The sequence below is a fragment of the Heterodontus francisci genome, chromosome 5 (genome assembly GCF_036365525.1).
Source record: "Heterodontus francisci isolate sHetFra1 chromosome 5, sHetFra1.hap1, whole genome shotgun sequence".
Classification (NCBI taxonomy): Eukaryota; Metazoa; Chordata; class Chondrichthyes; order Heterodontiformes; family Heterodontidae; genus Heterodontus; species Heterodontus francisci.
Genome location: NC_090375.1, coordinates 175,782,829 through 175,799,103, shown reverse-complemented (window position 1 = coordinate 175,799,103; position 16,275 = coordinate 175,782,829). Strand labels below are relative to the sequence as shown.

Genomic DNA, 16,275 nt, shown 5'->3' with positions numbered 1-16,275 from the left:
CAGTGACATATATATTTAAGAAAAAAATTAAACATCTCACTGGAAACCTTGTTCTTGCTCTAAAATCTGGTCTCTGTGCTGGCCAAAATATACTGAGCTGATAGGTTTTCAACTGGAACTTCACATTGATTGTTCAGTGCATTCTTGTACAATACCTCACAGGATCTGACAATATTTTCAGTTCAATATTAATATAATGTATACTATGTACTGATGCTAAACATTTCTGCAGTGTTATGCACATGCATCTGTTGAGAGGAATGCACTATGTGTAGTTCACACTGACTGGCTCCTGTCATACAGCACACCTTTAGCCCTTCATTGTGTGCAGACAATTTATTCAGGTTTTAGGAGAAATCATGTGTACTGCAAAATTGGAGATATCTATATTTTAGTTTTACAGGACAAATGATTATTTTGCTATAATTGGCATGTTTGTGTAATAATTTGATGCTTCCTGTTTTTTTTTTAAATGAACAAGCATGATGGGCGGCACAGTGACGCAGTGGTTAGCACCGCAGCCTCACAACTCCAGCGACCCGGGTCCAATTCTGGGTACTGCCTGTGTGGAGTTTACAAGTTCTCCCTGTGTCTGCGTGGGTTTTCACCGGGTACTCCGGTTTCCTCCCACCACCAAAAGACTTGCAGGTTGATAGGTAAATTGGCCATTATAAATTGCCCCTAGTATAGGTAGGTGGTAGGAGAATATAATGACAGGTGAGGATGTGGTAGGAATATGGGATTAGTGTAGGATTAGTATAAATGGGAGGTTGATGGTCAGCACAGACTCAGTGCTGTATCTCTAAATAAAAATACATATGTTTTCCCATACAATGGTACATGATGCATTGTCATAGTATGTATGTAGCATGCTTATACCACATTATTCTTATTGTTAACTTGTGGATGTTGTAAGGAGAGCGACTATGAAGTTCATGTGGTAGTAACTGCACCATGTTTAGCAGATGGGTACGAGTACGCTTTAATACTTCTTGGGGCTGGGTATGTTTTAAGCTGTGATTATTGATTTTTTTTAAAGGCTTACTTTTAATTAAATGTCACTTTTTGTGTATTTTGCAGTTAAAATTTATATTTTCGATGTTCTCAAATGTGTTGAAAACAGAGATCCTCTTTACAAAAATAAGCATTTGTAAAAGAAAAAATGTTCAATTTGATTAAAATGTTGGGGGAGAAAATATTTTTTGGCACTCCGCGTGATTCTGTGTTGAACTGAGTGGTGTGGCTAAAGAAAGTGTAAGATGATGAACATACCCAGACTTGATAATTCATTCAAAGAAATGAGACACCAGCACCTCACTGGATACTGAACGGCACCTGATTTATGCTAGATTCATCCATAAATGACGAGTAGAGATCCCACAGACTGGGAGAGATAAAAAGAACAGCAAAGCGATACAAAGAAAGTAGTCAGATGTGCAAAGAGGGAATACATGTAAAAACTTTGAGGGATATCAAGGACAACACTAAAGATTTCTACAAGTATATTAAGAGGAAGAGAGTGACTAGGTTATATGGGCCCTCTAAAGACAGACACAGATGAGACTATAATTGTATTGGTTTTCACGGTAAAGGATGAGAAAGTACCAGCAACGCAAGAAAAACATAATAAATCAAGGAAAAGAACTAACTAGATTCAGTATAAGTTTTTAAAAAATGGTGATGGTGTAACTAATGAGATGAAAAATAGACAAATTCGCAGGCCCCGATGGTTTCCACCCAGGTTATTGAGAGAAGTAGGTGTGGAAATTGCAGATCCTTTAGTCATGATCTTCCGAAACTCTGCAGTTTCTTCCTAGAGCAGGGGGAAGAAAGCAAGAGGCAAAAAAGCTTAAGGAAATGCCAAAGCTTATTCCAAGGTGTAACATATGAATAGAAGCATAGAAGCGAAACTTGAGCGAAATCAGAAGGAATGAGCAGAAAAATGTTCAAAAAATATTAAATACATCTGTTCACCTGGGCAACCCATGTGGACAAAGAGAGAGACCAATGGCATTTAGGATAGTTATGCTGTGAGATCTGAAGGAAGAGTAGTTTGTAAAAAGATGGAAAGCTGGAGGAGGAAAATGATTATCTTCTTCCTTTAGGATCCCCAAAATTCGGGTTTCCACAGAAGCAGGATGTATGTCTTCTGTTCCAAGTTCTAATACAGAGATGTTTTTGATGCTTCGAGATCAGGTTGGAAAGAGGTATTTCAACAATGAGCAACATGTCTGTATCTGCTACTGAATGACTACATTTTAGAATTTTTTACTTATATTTATTCAAAAAAATATTGCTTCACATCCCATTAAAAATATTAAAACTACAATAAGCTACCTTATTTACCTGTCCACTCCTTTGACATTCTTCCTTCATTTTTTGTCCTCTTCCAACATCCTCTTCATCCTTCCTCTCGACTCAATCTCTACCTCCCTAAGTATCACTAACATTCTTTCATAGCCAGTCCCATTCTCATTTCTTACTCGCTTATCTTAAAAGTTTTCATATTAACTTCCTGTTCCACGATGTCTAAAGTTACCTTACCCAAACAAAAACTTAATTTTCTCCAAACCATCATACCTCCAAGTTTTTATTATGTTAAAAAAAATTATAGTGGGAACCACTCTCATGTGAGGGAAACCTTTGAGCCAATTAATTTACAGGTATCACTCATACAAAAAGTGTGATTTTGTACAATGGCTTAAAAGATATTTTTATTGGGGTTGTGAGCAGAGAGATTCATATTATGGAGATAGTATAGACTGATTTGATTTCAATTTCGAGATACAGCACTGAAACAGGCCCTTCGGCCCACCGAGTCTGTGCCGACCAGTAACCACCCATTTATACTAATTATACTAAGTGATCAGCACTATCTTAGAGAATCGTAGCTACAACAGGCAAGTAATCTAATCAAAGGCTTAATAAAATATCTAAACCAGAACAGAGCACAGGTGCTTTATGAATTAACTGGACACCTCACATTAAGTTATGGTATTGGCCTCATTTTAAGCTATATTTTTTAGTAGCATATGCAATTTTGATTGGGGGAAAAGGGTAGCAATATTTAGTCAGTGAGAGAGCAGTGTGAGAAACAGCATAATGACAGATGCAAGAGCAGAAAGAAAAGCAATGTGAAAGAAACATCAGAGAGAGAGATGGGGAAAAGGAGAGGTAGTGGGGGTGGAAAATCAAAGGAAAGAGGGGAAAGAAGTGGGTTGGAGGGAGGGGTAAGGGAAGGAGAGATGGGAAAAGGAGGAAAGGAGTGGGGAGGAGAAGGAGGAGGGAGGGAAAAGGAGGGGAGGACAGAAAGGGGAGAGGAGTGAGGGCAGAGTGAGAAGGGCAGAGAAGTGGGGATAAAGGGACAAGGAAAGATGAGAGGGAGTGCAAAATAAGCTGATGTTTGAACTGCTGCTCCGGACTGAGTGTATGGACTCCGCTACAATTGCCTCTCCCCTTGTAGAAAAAGTATAACAGAAATCCATGTACATTCTGAAGTTTATTTTGCTCTTTTAAAAAAAAATGTACAAAAAATAAAATACAACTGTCTTTTTAAAGTCTGAAAAGATCCCGACTCCCATTTCCAAAAATATTACCTTGTACACAGTTTTTATCAATTTGTAAAAACATTCAAGTTTCCCAAATCCTTTAAATACCCTGGATAGTAGTTTATACAATCATTTTGTATAATCTCATGATTCCTTTCAAACTTAATATATAGACAAGGAAACAGGTTTTATATTAAAAAATAAAAATACACAACTACCATGAAAACCCTCAACCCAAAGTATAATGGCAGTAAACATGCCTTATGTAAAATTTAATATTGTACATTATAGACATTTTTTACAATTATATATGCTATTCTCTATTTCAGTTAGTGTCAAATTCTACTAAAGATGATGTTACTGGTCCTCAGTGCCTCATAGAGAACCAAAGCAGACACACAGATAGCTCTGTGGGGCCAGTTGGAGTGTTAAGTGTATGTCAATCTTATCACAGAAATGTATTTGACTAAAATGCAATCACATGATGTAGAAGTTCTCATAATTACCTTAAAAGGCAATGAAACAAGTTTTATTGCTCTCCAATTGGAGCGACCTTTACTTTTTCATTTCACAATCTTGTGTTCTGAGGTATTGTTAGATGCAGCTAGTGTGGATAAACTGGTATGTGATTGGAACAGACGACTCAAACATAAAATTGACCGCAATCAGCATGGGAATAAAAGAGAGGAGGATACCAGGCAGAGTTGTAATGAATGTCCGTACCAATTATCCAACTAAGAGCTAAAATACTGTCTTCCAAGTATTTTGCTCATTCTGAAGTCTTTGGGAAAATAATTTACCACTATCAAAAACAGTCAATATTTCTATGTTATGAAGTAAAATATAAAAGGAAATGCCAGTTCAGCTTCATTGATTTCTGAAGTATGTACAAAGAATGTCCACTTGATGGAAGCAAACTCCTTTTCATCAGTCATTAACAGTTAACTAGCAGTCAGGTTTGTGACTGCAAGGTTGCCAAATTATGATCCATCTCTCAGAGAAGAACCTTTTGCTGGTTGTGACTCCAAGACCCTGTTAAATTTCAGCCAGTGTGATTTTGAAGCTCTCACCCAGATTTTCAATGTTGAGAATGAAGGTGTCTTCATTGGAGTAGTGTTCAATGATGTTGTCATCCATGTTTACCAAAATTCTAGTTTAACGAAAGAAAAAGGTTAATATACTTTTTTTAAAAACCTATTCGCTTCCATTCCCAATTCATCCTACTCTCATTCTGTACACTGAGCCAAATCATTTCTTTGAAGAATACCATCACTATTTGTTTTATTTACAGTGCCCTGTACATTATCCAGCTTTTGAAAGACGTACACAAAATGTTTTTTGTAAATTTAAAAGGCACAGAAAGTAGAACTTCAGAATGGTCAATTCAAAATAAACCATCAGATGAACTTCTACCACACTAAAGATGCTGCACTAGTTCAATATATCTAAACACATCCATCAGGAAGGACATAAACAGTACAATAACTTGAAAAATAATCTTGGTGCCAATTCCTAAACCCGATGTGATGTTCCCTAGGATCGCCAAATCTAATTTAAGAATAAATTGTGGAGGCAATTGAAAGAACAATCTTTCATATTGTCATTGATGTTCTGTAGGCCCAATGGTGGCTGATTGAGAATACATAATCCCATTTTCCTTTGACTTTTTGTGGTGGGGGAGGATGCGTGGCTGTTATCTTTGAGCACTCAGATTTTAATACAGAAAGTGCACAGAAAATCGTCTGGTTGAGAAATGGCAGTTTTTAAAGCTGTAACTTACTCTGGAACAGCAAAACTGCTGCTGGTTTAAAATCCTGACATAACAAAATCCCTCCTATGTAACAGTTTTACTCTCTTTACGCCGTTTTACTAGCCACTATTTTGGATTTAGGAGCCTCACTGTTCCTTACCCTTTTTTACTTTTCTTGTAAATCTTTCCAATCTTTTCTGCTGGAAATCCATACTTGTCAGATAACTATTATCATAAAGAAAAAGGAGGTAGAATTAGCATTCCTTGTCAATCTGTTCATGGGTATGAGTTCAAAGATTAGTGTCTTCAAAAGTAAAAAAATTCAGGAATTCTTTGGCCAAGATGGGTTCCCCAAACTGCGATTTTTAAAAAACTGTGGACAGCCTGTCTCCTGGGCCCAGAGTCAAAACTGAAAAATTGCAAAGTTTCAACAGTTGAATACAATTAATTTGGAAACTGAGACCCAACCATTCCACTGCATAATGCTTACTGGGTGAATGTTCTCTATTTCCACACCCCTCCTCTCATGCTTCTGTCATTTACCAATCAAACAGAGAATGGGTGGTAAGGCCTCGGCCAATATCCACTAATTGTTTTCATGTACACATTGGACCCAAGTGGGGTTGGTGGGGGAGGGAGGGGGCAGCAGAAACAGTACGCACGAGTTCCAAAACAGGCAGCACACTCGAGAGTCCAGGGATGCAGAGATCCTGCCAATCTTAACAACAGAGCCTCACTTAAATAACAGTTCCCAGAGTCCTGCCTGATATCTGCTCAGAGCTACTGCCTGGCTTGTGGGCACGAATAGGAACTTGGTGGCAGGAGACCACAGTGAGGGATCTGTGGGAATGGTCCGCAACAGTTAGTGGGAGGAGGGGTCTGGAAACGATCAGGAGGATGGTGCTGAGGCATTCAAGGAATCAGATGAGGTTCCACCATCGGAGGGAGGCTGGAGCTTGGAAAGTCCAAGGTCTCCTTGCAAGTTGGGGGGCAGTGGGGTGAGTGGGAAGGATTCCTCCTTCACCTCCTGGCCCACAAGGAGTTCTGACAAGTAATTTTTTTAAGTTAACTTGGCCTCTCCTGGCCAGCCGCCACCTCCCACCGTGTTTCTGCTGCTGGGCTCCAGACAGTACAGGACTACCCCTGACTTTATATTAAGATCACATAATGGCACCAAAGGAGCATGACTTTTGAATTTATAGGCCTCCACCTATCAGTAATGGGAGCCTTGGCTAACTTGAAAATCAGCAAAGATAAAATGGTACAGGCGGGAACAGAGCGACTTCAGGCCAGTAAGTTGGTTCAGCCTAATTTTAACACCTCATGCACCATTCTCGCTGGGCAAGGGGAATTAAAATAGAGGTCACACTCTCACTCCCCCTCCTAATTTTGCCTCTGTCTCAGGGCAGAAGCAGCTGACATTAGTCACTCAAACCTGCATCTTGCTGCTTGCTGCTCCAGTGTGACATCCTAATAATTTTGAAGTCAGGGAGCTGCTCAGACTTTAAGATAAAAGCAAAGCACTTACTGCATCCATCAGCCCCTTCACCGTCGGAGACTTCAGCATCAAAGCGTCAAACACCTCATCAGACTCTTTCCGTACATACAGCAGGACTAGAAATACAAACATTTCAATGCTGAAAATACAATTAAACATTTACCATAGAACTACAGTTGAATTTAGATTTCATATTTATTTTGATTAATAGATGTTTATTTGATTTTATGGCTCAAAAATTGGTGTGGGAGAAATGGGTTCCGATTTATGGGACACTGGCACCAGTACTGGGGAAACAGAGCTGTTCCGTTGGGATGGGCTTCACTTGAACTATGCTGGGACCAGTGTCCTGGCGATTCATATAACTAGGGTTGTAGATAAGGCTTTAAACTACATAGTGGGGGGAGGGTGCAATCGAAATTGAAAGGAAGTTTAAAAAGTCGAAAAGTAACGAGAGAGCAGAGGTGCAGGGTAGTGAAGGAGAGAGTGACAGGAAGGGACAGAGAATACAAGCATAAGAGTACAGCAGAAATTAGAACCAGAGTAGGTTAAAAATGGTAAAAAGTCAATGCTTAAGGCTCTTTATCTGAATGCACACAGCATTTGTAACAAGATAGATGAGCTGACGGCACAGATAGAAATAAATGAATATGATTTGATAGCTATCATTGAGACGTGGTTGCAGGATGACTAGGACTGGAACCTTAATGTTCAAGGATATTCGACATTCTGGAAGAATAGGCAGAAAGGAAAAGGAGGTGGGGGTAGCTTTGTTATTAAAGGAAGGGATTATTAAAGAAAGTTGTGTGTAATGATATAGGTGTAATAGATCGTGATGTAGCATCAATTTGGGTGGAAATGAGGACTAGCAAGGAAAAGAAATCACGGGTGGGAGTGGTCTACAGGCCCCCGAGGAGTTGCCTCTCTGTAGGACAAAATATTAATCAGGAAATAATGGAGGCGTGTAAGAAGGGCACTGCAATTATCATGGGTGATTTTAATCTGCATATAGACTGGACAAATCAAATTGGCAAGGGTAGCATGGAAGTCGAATTTGTAGAGTGTATCAGGGATTGTTCCTTAGAGCAATACGTTGCAGAACCTACCCGGGAACAGGCTATTTTAGATTTGGTATTGTGTAATGAGGTAGAATTAATAAGAGATCTCATAGTTAAGGATCTTTTAGGGGGAAGCGATCATCACATGGTAGAATTTCAAGTTCAGTTTGAGGGCGAGCAACTCGGGTTTCAAACCAATGTCTTCAACTTAAACAAGGGCAATTATAAGGTATGAAGAAAGAGTTGTCTAAAGCGGGCTGGGAAGATAGACTACAGGGGAAGTCAGTAGATGAGTAGTGGCAGACTTTTAAGTTGATATTTCATAACACTCATCAAACATTTATTCCAGTCAGAAGGAAGGACTCGATGAGAACGATGAACCAACTGTGGATAACAAAGGAAGTTAAGGAGAGTATCAGATCAAAAGTAAAAGCGTACAATGCGGCAAAAACGAGTGGTAGGCCAGAGGATTGGGAATTTTTTAGAACCCAGCAGCGGATGACTAAAAAACTAATAAAGAGGGAGAAAATTGATTGGAGTCATAGAGTCGTACAGCATAGAAACAGGCCCTTCGACCCACCATGTCCATGCCGACCATAATGCCTATCTATACTAATCCCACCTGCCTGCATTAATTCCATATCCCTCTATGCCTTGCTCATTCAAGTACCTGTCCAAATGCCTCTTAAGTGTTGCTACATTTCCTGCCTCCACCACCTCCTCTGGCAGCTCATTCCAGATACCTACTATTCTTTGTGTGAAATATTGACCCCTTTGATCCCCTTTAAACCTCCTCCCTCTCACCTTAAATCTATGCCCTCTAGTTTTAGTCACCCCTATAATGGGAAACAGACTCTGGCTATCTACCCTATCTATGCCTCTCATAATTTTATATACCTCTATCATGTCCCTTCTCAGTCTCCTTCGCTCCAGGGAAAACGGACCCAGCCTATCCAATCTCTCTTTATAACTCAAGCCCTCCAAACCAGGCAAAATCCTTATGAATCTTTTGTGCACCCTCTCTAGCTTAATCACATCTTTCCTGTTGTGCGGCGACCAGAACTGCACACAGTACTCCAAATGCGGCCTAACCAACGTTATGTACAACTGTAACATGACGTCCCAACTCTTGTACTCAATGCCTCGGCCGATGAAGGCAAGCATGCCATACACCTTCTTCACCACCCTGTCTACCTGTGTTGCCACTTTCAAGGAACTATGTACTTGTACCCCAAGGTCTCGCTGCTCAACAACACTCCCCAGGGCCCTGCCATTCACTGTATATATCCTGCCTTGGTTTAACTTCCCAAAATGCATCACTTCGCACTTGTCTGCATTAAATTCCATTTGCCAATCCCTTGCCCACTTTCCCAGTTTATCTATATCCTGTTGTAACCTTAGACAACCTTCTTCACTGTCCACTATACCACCAATTTTGGTGTCATCTGCAAAATTACTAATCATGCCCCCTACATTCACATTCAAGTCATTAATATATATGACAAACAACAGAGGGCCCAGCACCGATCCCTGCGGCACACCACTGGTCACCGGCCTCCACTCTGAAAAACAACCCTCCACTACCACCCTCTGCCTCCTATCACCAAGCCAATTTTGTATCCAATTTGCTAGCTCATCCTGGATCCCATGTGTTCGAACCTTCTGGACCAGCCTACCATGTGGGACCTTGTCAAAGGCCTTGCTAAAGTCCATGTAGACAACGTCCATTACCCTGCCCTCGTCAATCCTCTTGGTCACCTCCTCGAAAAACTCAATCAAATTCGTGAGACATGATTTCCCACGGACAAAGCCATGCTGACTATCCCTAATCAGACCTTGCCTTTCCAAATGCATATAAATCCTGTCTCTCAGAATCCCTTCCAATAACTTTCCCACCACTGATGTAAGGCTCACCGCCCTGTAGTTCCCTGGTTTATCCCTGCTGCCCTTCTTAAATAAAGGCACAACATTAGCTATCCTCCAGTCTTCTGGTACTTCACCTGTGGCTAACGATGATACAAAAATCTCTGCCAGGGCCCCAGCAATCTCCTCCCTTGCTTCCCATAGCATCCTAGGATACACCTGGTCAGGCCCTGGGATTTATCCACCTTAATGCGCTTCAAAACCTCCAACACCGCTTCCTTTGTAATGTTGATATGCTCCAGGATATCGCTGTTCCCTCCCTTGAACTCACTAGCTTCCATGACATTCTCCACGGTAAATACAGACGAGAAGTATTCATTTAAGACCTCACCTATTTCCTGTGGCTCCACACATAGATTGCCACACTGATCCTTAAGGGGACCTACTTTCTCCCTAGCCACCCTTTTACTCTTAATATACTTATAGAATCTTTTAGGATTCTCCTTTATCTTATCTGCCAGGGAAATCTCATGGCCCCTTTTTGCCCTCCTAATTTCCTTCTTAAGTGTACTCTTACATCCCCTATACTCCTCGAGGGACTCGCTCGATCCCAGCTGCCTATACCTGACATATGCCTCCTTCTTTGTCCTGACCAGACCCTCAATATCCCTCATCAACCAAGGTTCCCTAAACTTACCAGCCTTGCCCTTCCATTTAACAGGAACATGCCGGCCCTGAACGCTTCCTATCTCACTTTTAAAAGCCTCCCACTTGCCAGACGTCCCTTTACCTGTAAACAGCCCCACCCATTCAACTTTTGAGAGTTCCTTCCCCCAATTTAGGACTTCAACCTGAGGACCAGTCCTAACCTTTTCCATAACTATCATGAAGCTAATAGAGTTATGGTCACTGGTCCCAAAGTGCTCCCCCACTGACACATCAACCACCTGCCCCGCCTCATTTCCTAAGAGGAGGTCGAGTGTAGCCCCTTCTCTAGTAGGGCCATCCACATACTGCTTCAGAAAACTATCCTGGACACACTTAAATTATTCCCCATCTGATCCCTTAGCACTAAGGCAGTCCCAGTCAATATTAGGGAAGTTAAAATCAACCCTATAATTCCTACACCTATCTGTGATTTCCCTATATATATGCTCCTCCAATTCCCTCTGACTATTGGGGGGCCTATAGTATAATCCCATCAAAGTGATCACCCCTTTCTTATTTCTAAGTTCTACCCATATGGCCTCGCTGGACGATCCCCCCGGGATATCCTCTCTAAGTACTGCCGTGATGTCCTCCCTAATCAATAGTGCAACTCCCCCTCCTCTCTTACCTCCACCTCCTCTCTTACCTCCACCTCTGTCACACCGGAAGCATTGGTACCCCGGAACATTGAGCTGTCATCCTGCCCATCCCTCAACCACGTTTCCGTAATAGCTATAATATCACAATCCCATGTACCGATCCATGCTCTGAGTCCATCCGCCTTACCTGTAAGGCTTCTTGCATTAAAGTAAACGCAGTTTAGCCTACCAGACCTTCCACGCTTCCTGCCCTGCCCGGCCGGTCTACTGGATGCTTGCTTTAACCTCTACATTTGCCTCAGCAATTTCAATCTCTACTACTTTGGGTCCCACCCCCTTACAAGACTAGAGTGGATAAAGGGGAACCAGTGGATGTTGTGTATTTGGATTTTCAGAAGGCGTTCGATAAGGTGCCGCATAAAAGGTTATTGCACAAAATAAGAGCTCAGGGTATTGGGGGTAATGTGTTGGCAATGGATTGAGGATTGGCTAACACACAGAGAAGGCAGAGGGTCGGGATCAATGGGTCTTTTTCAGGTTGGAAAGCCATAACTAGTGGGGTGCCACAAGGATCGGTCCTAGGGCCTCAACTATTTACTATCTATATTAATGACTTAGAGGAAGGGACAGAATTTAGTGTATCCAAATTTGCTGACGATACAAAAATAGGTGGGAAGGCATGTTGTGATGAGGACACAAAGAATCTGCAAAGGGATATAGATAGGTTAAGTGAGTGGGCAAAAACTTGGCAGATGGTGTTCAATGTGGGAAAGTGTGAGGTCATCCACTTTGGTAGGAAGAATAAAAAGGCAGATTATTATTTAGATGGAGAAAGACTACAAAATACTGCAGTACAGAGGGATCTGGGTGTTCTTGTACATGAAACAGAAAAGGTTAGCATGCAGGTGCAGCAAGTAATTAGGAAGGCAAATGGAATTTTGGCCTCTATTGCTAGGAGGTTAGAGTTTAAAAATAGGGAAGTTTTGTTACAACTGTACAGGGTGTTGGTGAGGCCGCACCTGGAATACTGCGGACAGTATTGGTCCCCGTATTTAAAGAAGGATATACTAACATTGGAAGCAGTTCAGAAAAGGTTCACTAGGCTGATTCCTGGGATGAAGGGGCTGTCTGGTCAAGAACGGCTAAACAGGTTAGGCCTTTAGTCATTGGAGTTTAGAAGAATGAGAGGTGATCTTACAGAAACATATAAGATTTTAAGGGGGCTTGCCAGGGTAGATGTTGATAATATGTTTCCACTAGTGGGGGAATCTCGAACTAGGGGACACAGTTACAGAATAAGGGGACACACATTTAAAACTGAGATGCAAAGGAATTTCTTCTCTCAGAGGGTGGTGAATCTCTGGAATTCTCTACCTCAGAGAGTTGTGGAGGCTAGATCACAAAGTATTTAAGGAGGAGGTAGATAGATTTTTGAAATCTTGGGGAGTCGAGGGTTAGACGGAGCAGGCCCGAAAGAGGAGTTGAGGACTGGGACAGATCAGCCAAGATCTTATTGAATGGCGGGGCAGGCTTGAGGGGCTGAATGGCCTACTTCTGCTCCTATTTCTTATGTTCTTATGTTCTTCCTGAACGTGGCCAGAGAAAGGCATTGCAAACTAAGTCAGCTCCTTGACAGAGGACAGTTTATTCCCTTCTAACAACTTGCACCAAATTACAACTCCAATTAGGTATCGGACTACCTCAAAATTAAACATCTCCTCCAAGGTCTTGGCCATGCTCCAAAAATCCAAGATGAGTCACTTGCAACCACACCACCATCCTTTGTACCACATTTGTTTCCAGTTCAAAAGGCAACATCTTAAAAAGACTTAGGAGCAAGATCAGGGCCTTAGATAACAGAGAAGGAACAATGAGGAGTGAAAACAGACCATCACAGAGGCACATGCAGCAGAATGCGCAAGGTCTAGTTCAAAATAATTCATCTGTTATTCTGTACAACAAATTTGTTCCTACCTCTGAAGGGGAAGAATGCTGGAGAGGCTGTGGCCATTGAAGTACAATACGACATATGTTTCGGTCCTGCTCCCTCCTTTGGCTACTCTGGGCAACAAGCCAGAAGGCCAATGAGAGCACAACAGTCCTCATGATCCCTGCAGATCTCTCCTATTTCTATCCCCAATATGCCTTACCTCTTTTCCCATAGCTGTCAGTCTCATTGTCTTTCCTCTTTCCTTCACACTCTCCATTTCCCTCCTCTCCTGCAACTGAGCTCCCCCACCTTTTAACCCCTCCTTCATTTTCACTATTCCTACCTAACTGTCGCTTCCCCAAGACTTTGAAGTGCGAATTTTCAAGACATGAAACACATTAGTACGATCTGTCCCTGTGCGATTGCCTGCTGCACAATAGCATCTTGAAAATAAGATTGATCCTTTTCTTACCTAAATAAATTACCCGTTGATAAATTTGTTGGAAAATAAGTGCTTAAAACAACTTGTTTGATATATATATCTGATATCTCTCCCATTTAAAGAAAAATAAACATCATGATGGTATAAATGCATCATTCTTTCCAATTCTTGTATTGACAATTTTGAGAGCACAACTCTGCACCAAACATTGATGGCTCTGGAACTGAACTGGCTTGCAGTGAGCTCATTGGAAAACTGCTTATTGGCTGAGAAACATTTCAGGAAAATGAACAAGAATCTGCCTTTAGGATGGGGCAGGTTACTGACAATGTTAAACTATCAGATCACCTCAATTCAAAACTGACTCTTGTCTGTCGATGGTTACGGTTACACCATTATGGTTGCCGGTCTTCTGCAGATCTTTACTAAAGGTTGTGGTGGATGATCGGGAGAACCCCCAAAAAGTGTAAAAATGAGTTTAAATTTCTCAAGTGGCCATGTTAAAGTTCACAACAAACTGGTCTGGATGTCATAGATGTACATTACCCCTTAGCAAAAAAACAATGCAGTTTGGCAACTTAATTCCCCGGTTAAATACAGTTCAATAGGTCACAAGACTGCAATTGCCCTAAAATGATATTTTGGCCAATTTCTGTAGGAAACCTGGACACAAGATCCGCAAAGCACCATTTCAATCTCTAAATAAATTAATGAAGAAGTTTGGGAAAGTACCTTTTTTATGCACGTCCTCTTTTATCTGTTTGGTAGCTGTTGGGGGATACTCATCATCGAATGATCGGAACATCCTTTTCACAAGGACACTAAAACAAAAACTCACTTGTTAGAATTTCAAGTCCAAAATTGAACAAATTTCAGTTAGACTCAATTAAAGATTTCATTTTCTTGCACAGAATTTTTTGCCTTTTCACAAGATAATCATTAATATGGAAAATCATTTGGTCTAGCTTATTTCCTCTATCCAGCATAGCTCTGAAGCTCCCCCACCGCCACCACCCCCAAGCAATATCCAATTGGTTCTTAAATAATTCCAGTAAGTTTGCCTTCAATACTCTATCTGGTGTTCATTTCATGCGTTGATCTCTCAGTGAAGAAAAAGGATTCCATTGTTTTCAATGCAAACTGAGTGTCTATATTAGTTGCTTTATAATCGAAGTTGAAGATGTATTTAATCACCAAGTTTCTGAATGCACCTTATGGTTATGGTGAAAAGCTATTGACAGGATCTGAAGTAACTCGTCAAAAAACCCTTGTGCGTAGAACAGTTGCAAATCTGGGCCAATTTGAAGCACTTCTTCTGTTTGTAAACCACCTTCCCCTCGTGTTGATCAACTAATTATATATTTAAAATAAAAGGGCAACCATGATTGCTCAAAGGGCAGTATGGTATAGTGTGGTAATGCTACACAGACCAGAGAAGACCAAGGACTGGGCAAAGTTAATGGATTTTAGCTGAAAGGGACTATACATGACTAGCTTGGTCTGTATCGCACAACCATTGCCCACTGTCTCCTTCCCTTTTTGGGGGGAAAATTAACTTTTGTGAGAACCAGGTGAAGAGAGGATTGAGCTCGGTGTTGATCCTCCCACGAGACACCTTGAAAGATCTACTGACATTCACTGCCTAGACCCGCACAAAAGGAATGATCAACGCTGTTGAGGAGTTGGAGGTTTGCTGGCACACGAGGTACCAAAGAACAAAGAAAATTACAGCACAGGAACAGGCCCTTCGGCTCTCCAAGCCTGCGCCGATCCAGATCCTCTATCTAAACCTGTCGCCTATTTTCTAAGGGTCTGTTCTCTTTGCTTCCTGCCCATTCATGTATCTGTCTAGATACATCTTAAAAGACGCTATCGTGCCCGCGTCTACCACCTCCGCTGGCAACGCATTCCAGGCACCCACCACCCTCTGCGTAAAGAACTTTCCACGCATATCCCCCCTAAACTTTTCCCCTCTCACTTTGAACTCGTGACCCATAGTAATTGAATCCCCCACTCTGGGAAAAAACTTCTTGCTATCCACCCTGTCTATACCTCTCATGATTTTGTACACCTCAATCAGGTCCCCCCTCAACCTCCGCCTTTCTAATGAAAATAATCCTAATCTACTCAACCTCTCTTCATAGCCAGCACCCTCCAAACCAGGCAACATCCTGGTGAACCTCCTCTGCACCCTCTCCAAAGCATCTACATCCTTTTGGTAATGTGGCGACCAGAACTGCACGCAGTATTCCAAATGTGGCCGAACCAAAGTCCTATACAACTGTAACATGACCTGCCAACCCTTGTACTCAATACCCCGTCCGATGAAGGAAAGCATGCCGTATGCCTTCTTGACCACTCTACTGACCTGCGTTGCCACCTTCAGGGAACAATGGACCTGAACACCCAAATCTCTCTGTACATCAATTTTCCCCAGGACTTTTCCATTTACTGTATAGTTCACTCTTGAATTGGATCTTCCAAAATGCATCACCTCGCATTTGCCCTGATTGAACTCCATCTGCCATTTCTCTGCCCAACTCTCCAATCTATCTATATTCTGCTGTATTCTCTGACAGTCCCCTTCACTATCTGCTACTCCACCAATCTTAGTGTCGTCTGCAAATTTGCTAATCAGTCCACCTACACTTTCCTCCAAATCATTAATGTATATCACAAACAACAGTGGTCCCAGCACAGATCCCTGTGGAACACCACTGGTCACACGTCTCCATTTTGAGAAACTCCCTTCCCACTGCTGCTCTCTGTCTCCTGTTGCCCAGCCAGTTCTTTATCCATCTAGCTAGTACACCCTGGACCCCATGCGACTTCACTTTCTCCATCAGCCTACCATGGGGAACCTTATCAAACGCCTTACT

General features: G+C 41.7%; 1 protein-coding gene across 2 annotated transcripts in view; it reads right to left on the bottom strand.

Moving 5' to 3' along the window:
* Nucleotides 1–3,512: 3,512 nt before the first annotated feature.
* grhl2b (grainyhead-like transcription factor 2b) overlaps nt 3,513–16,275 on the bottom strand; it is a 212,082-nt gene continuing 199,319 nt past the window's right edge. For both annotated transcript variants that reach the window (XM_068032382.1, XM_068032383.1), the window contains exons 13-16: nt 14,129–14,217; nt 6,827–6,912; nt 5,459–5,523; nt 3,513–4,698 (exon numbers count right to left, since the gene is read on the bottom strand). In XM_068032382.1, coding sequence (XP_067888483.1) covers nt 4,584–4,698; nt 5,459–5,523; nt 6,827–6,912; nt 14,129–14,217 — 355 coding nt within the window. In that variant the 3' untranslated portion in view covers nt 3,513–4,583. The remainder of the gene's footprint in view (nt 4,699–5,458; nt 5,524–6,826; nt 6,913–14,128; nt 14,218–16,275) is intronic.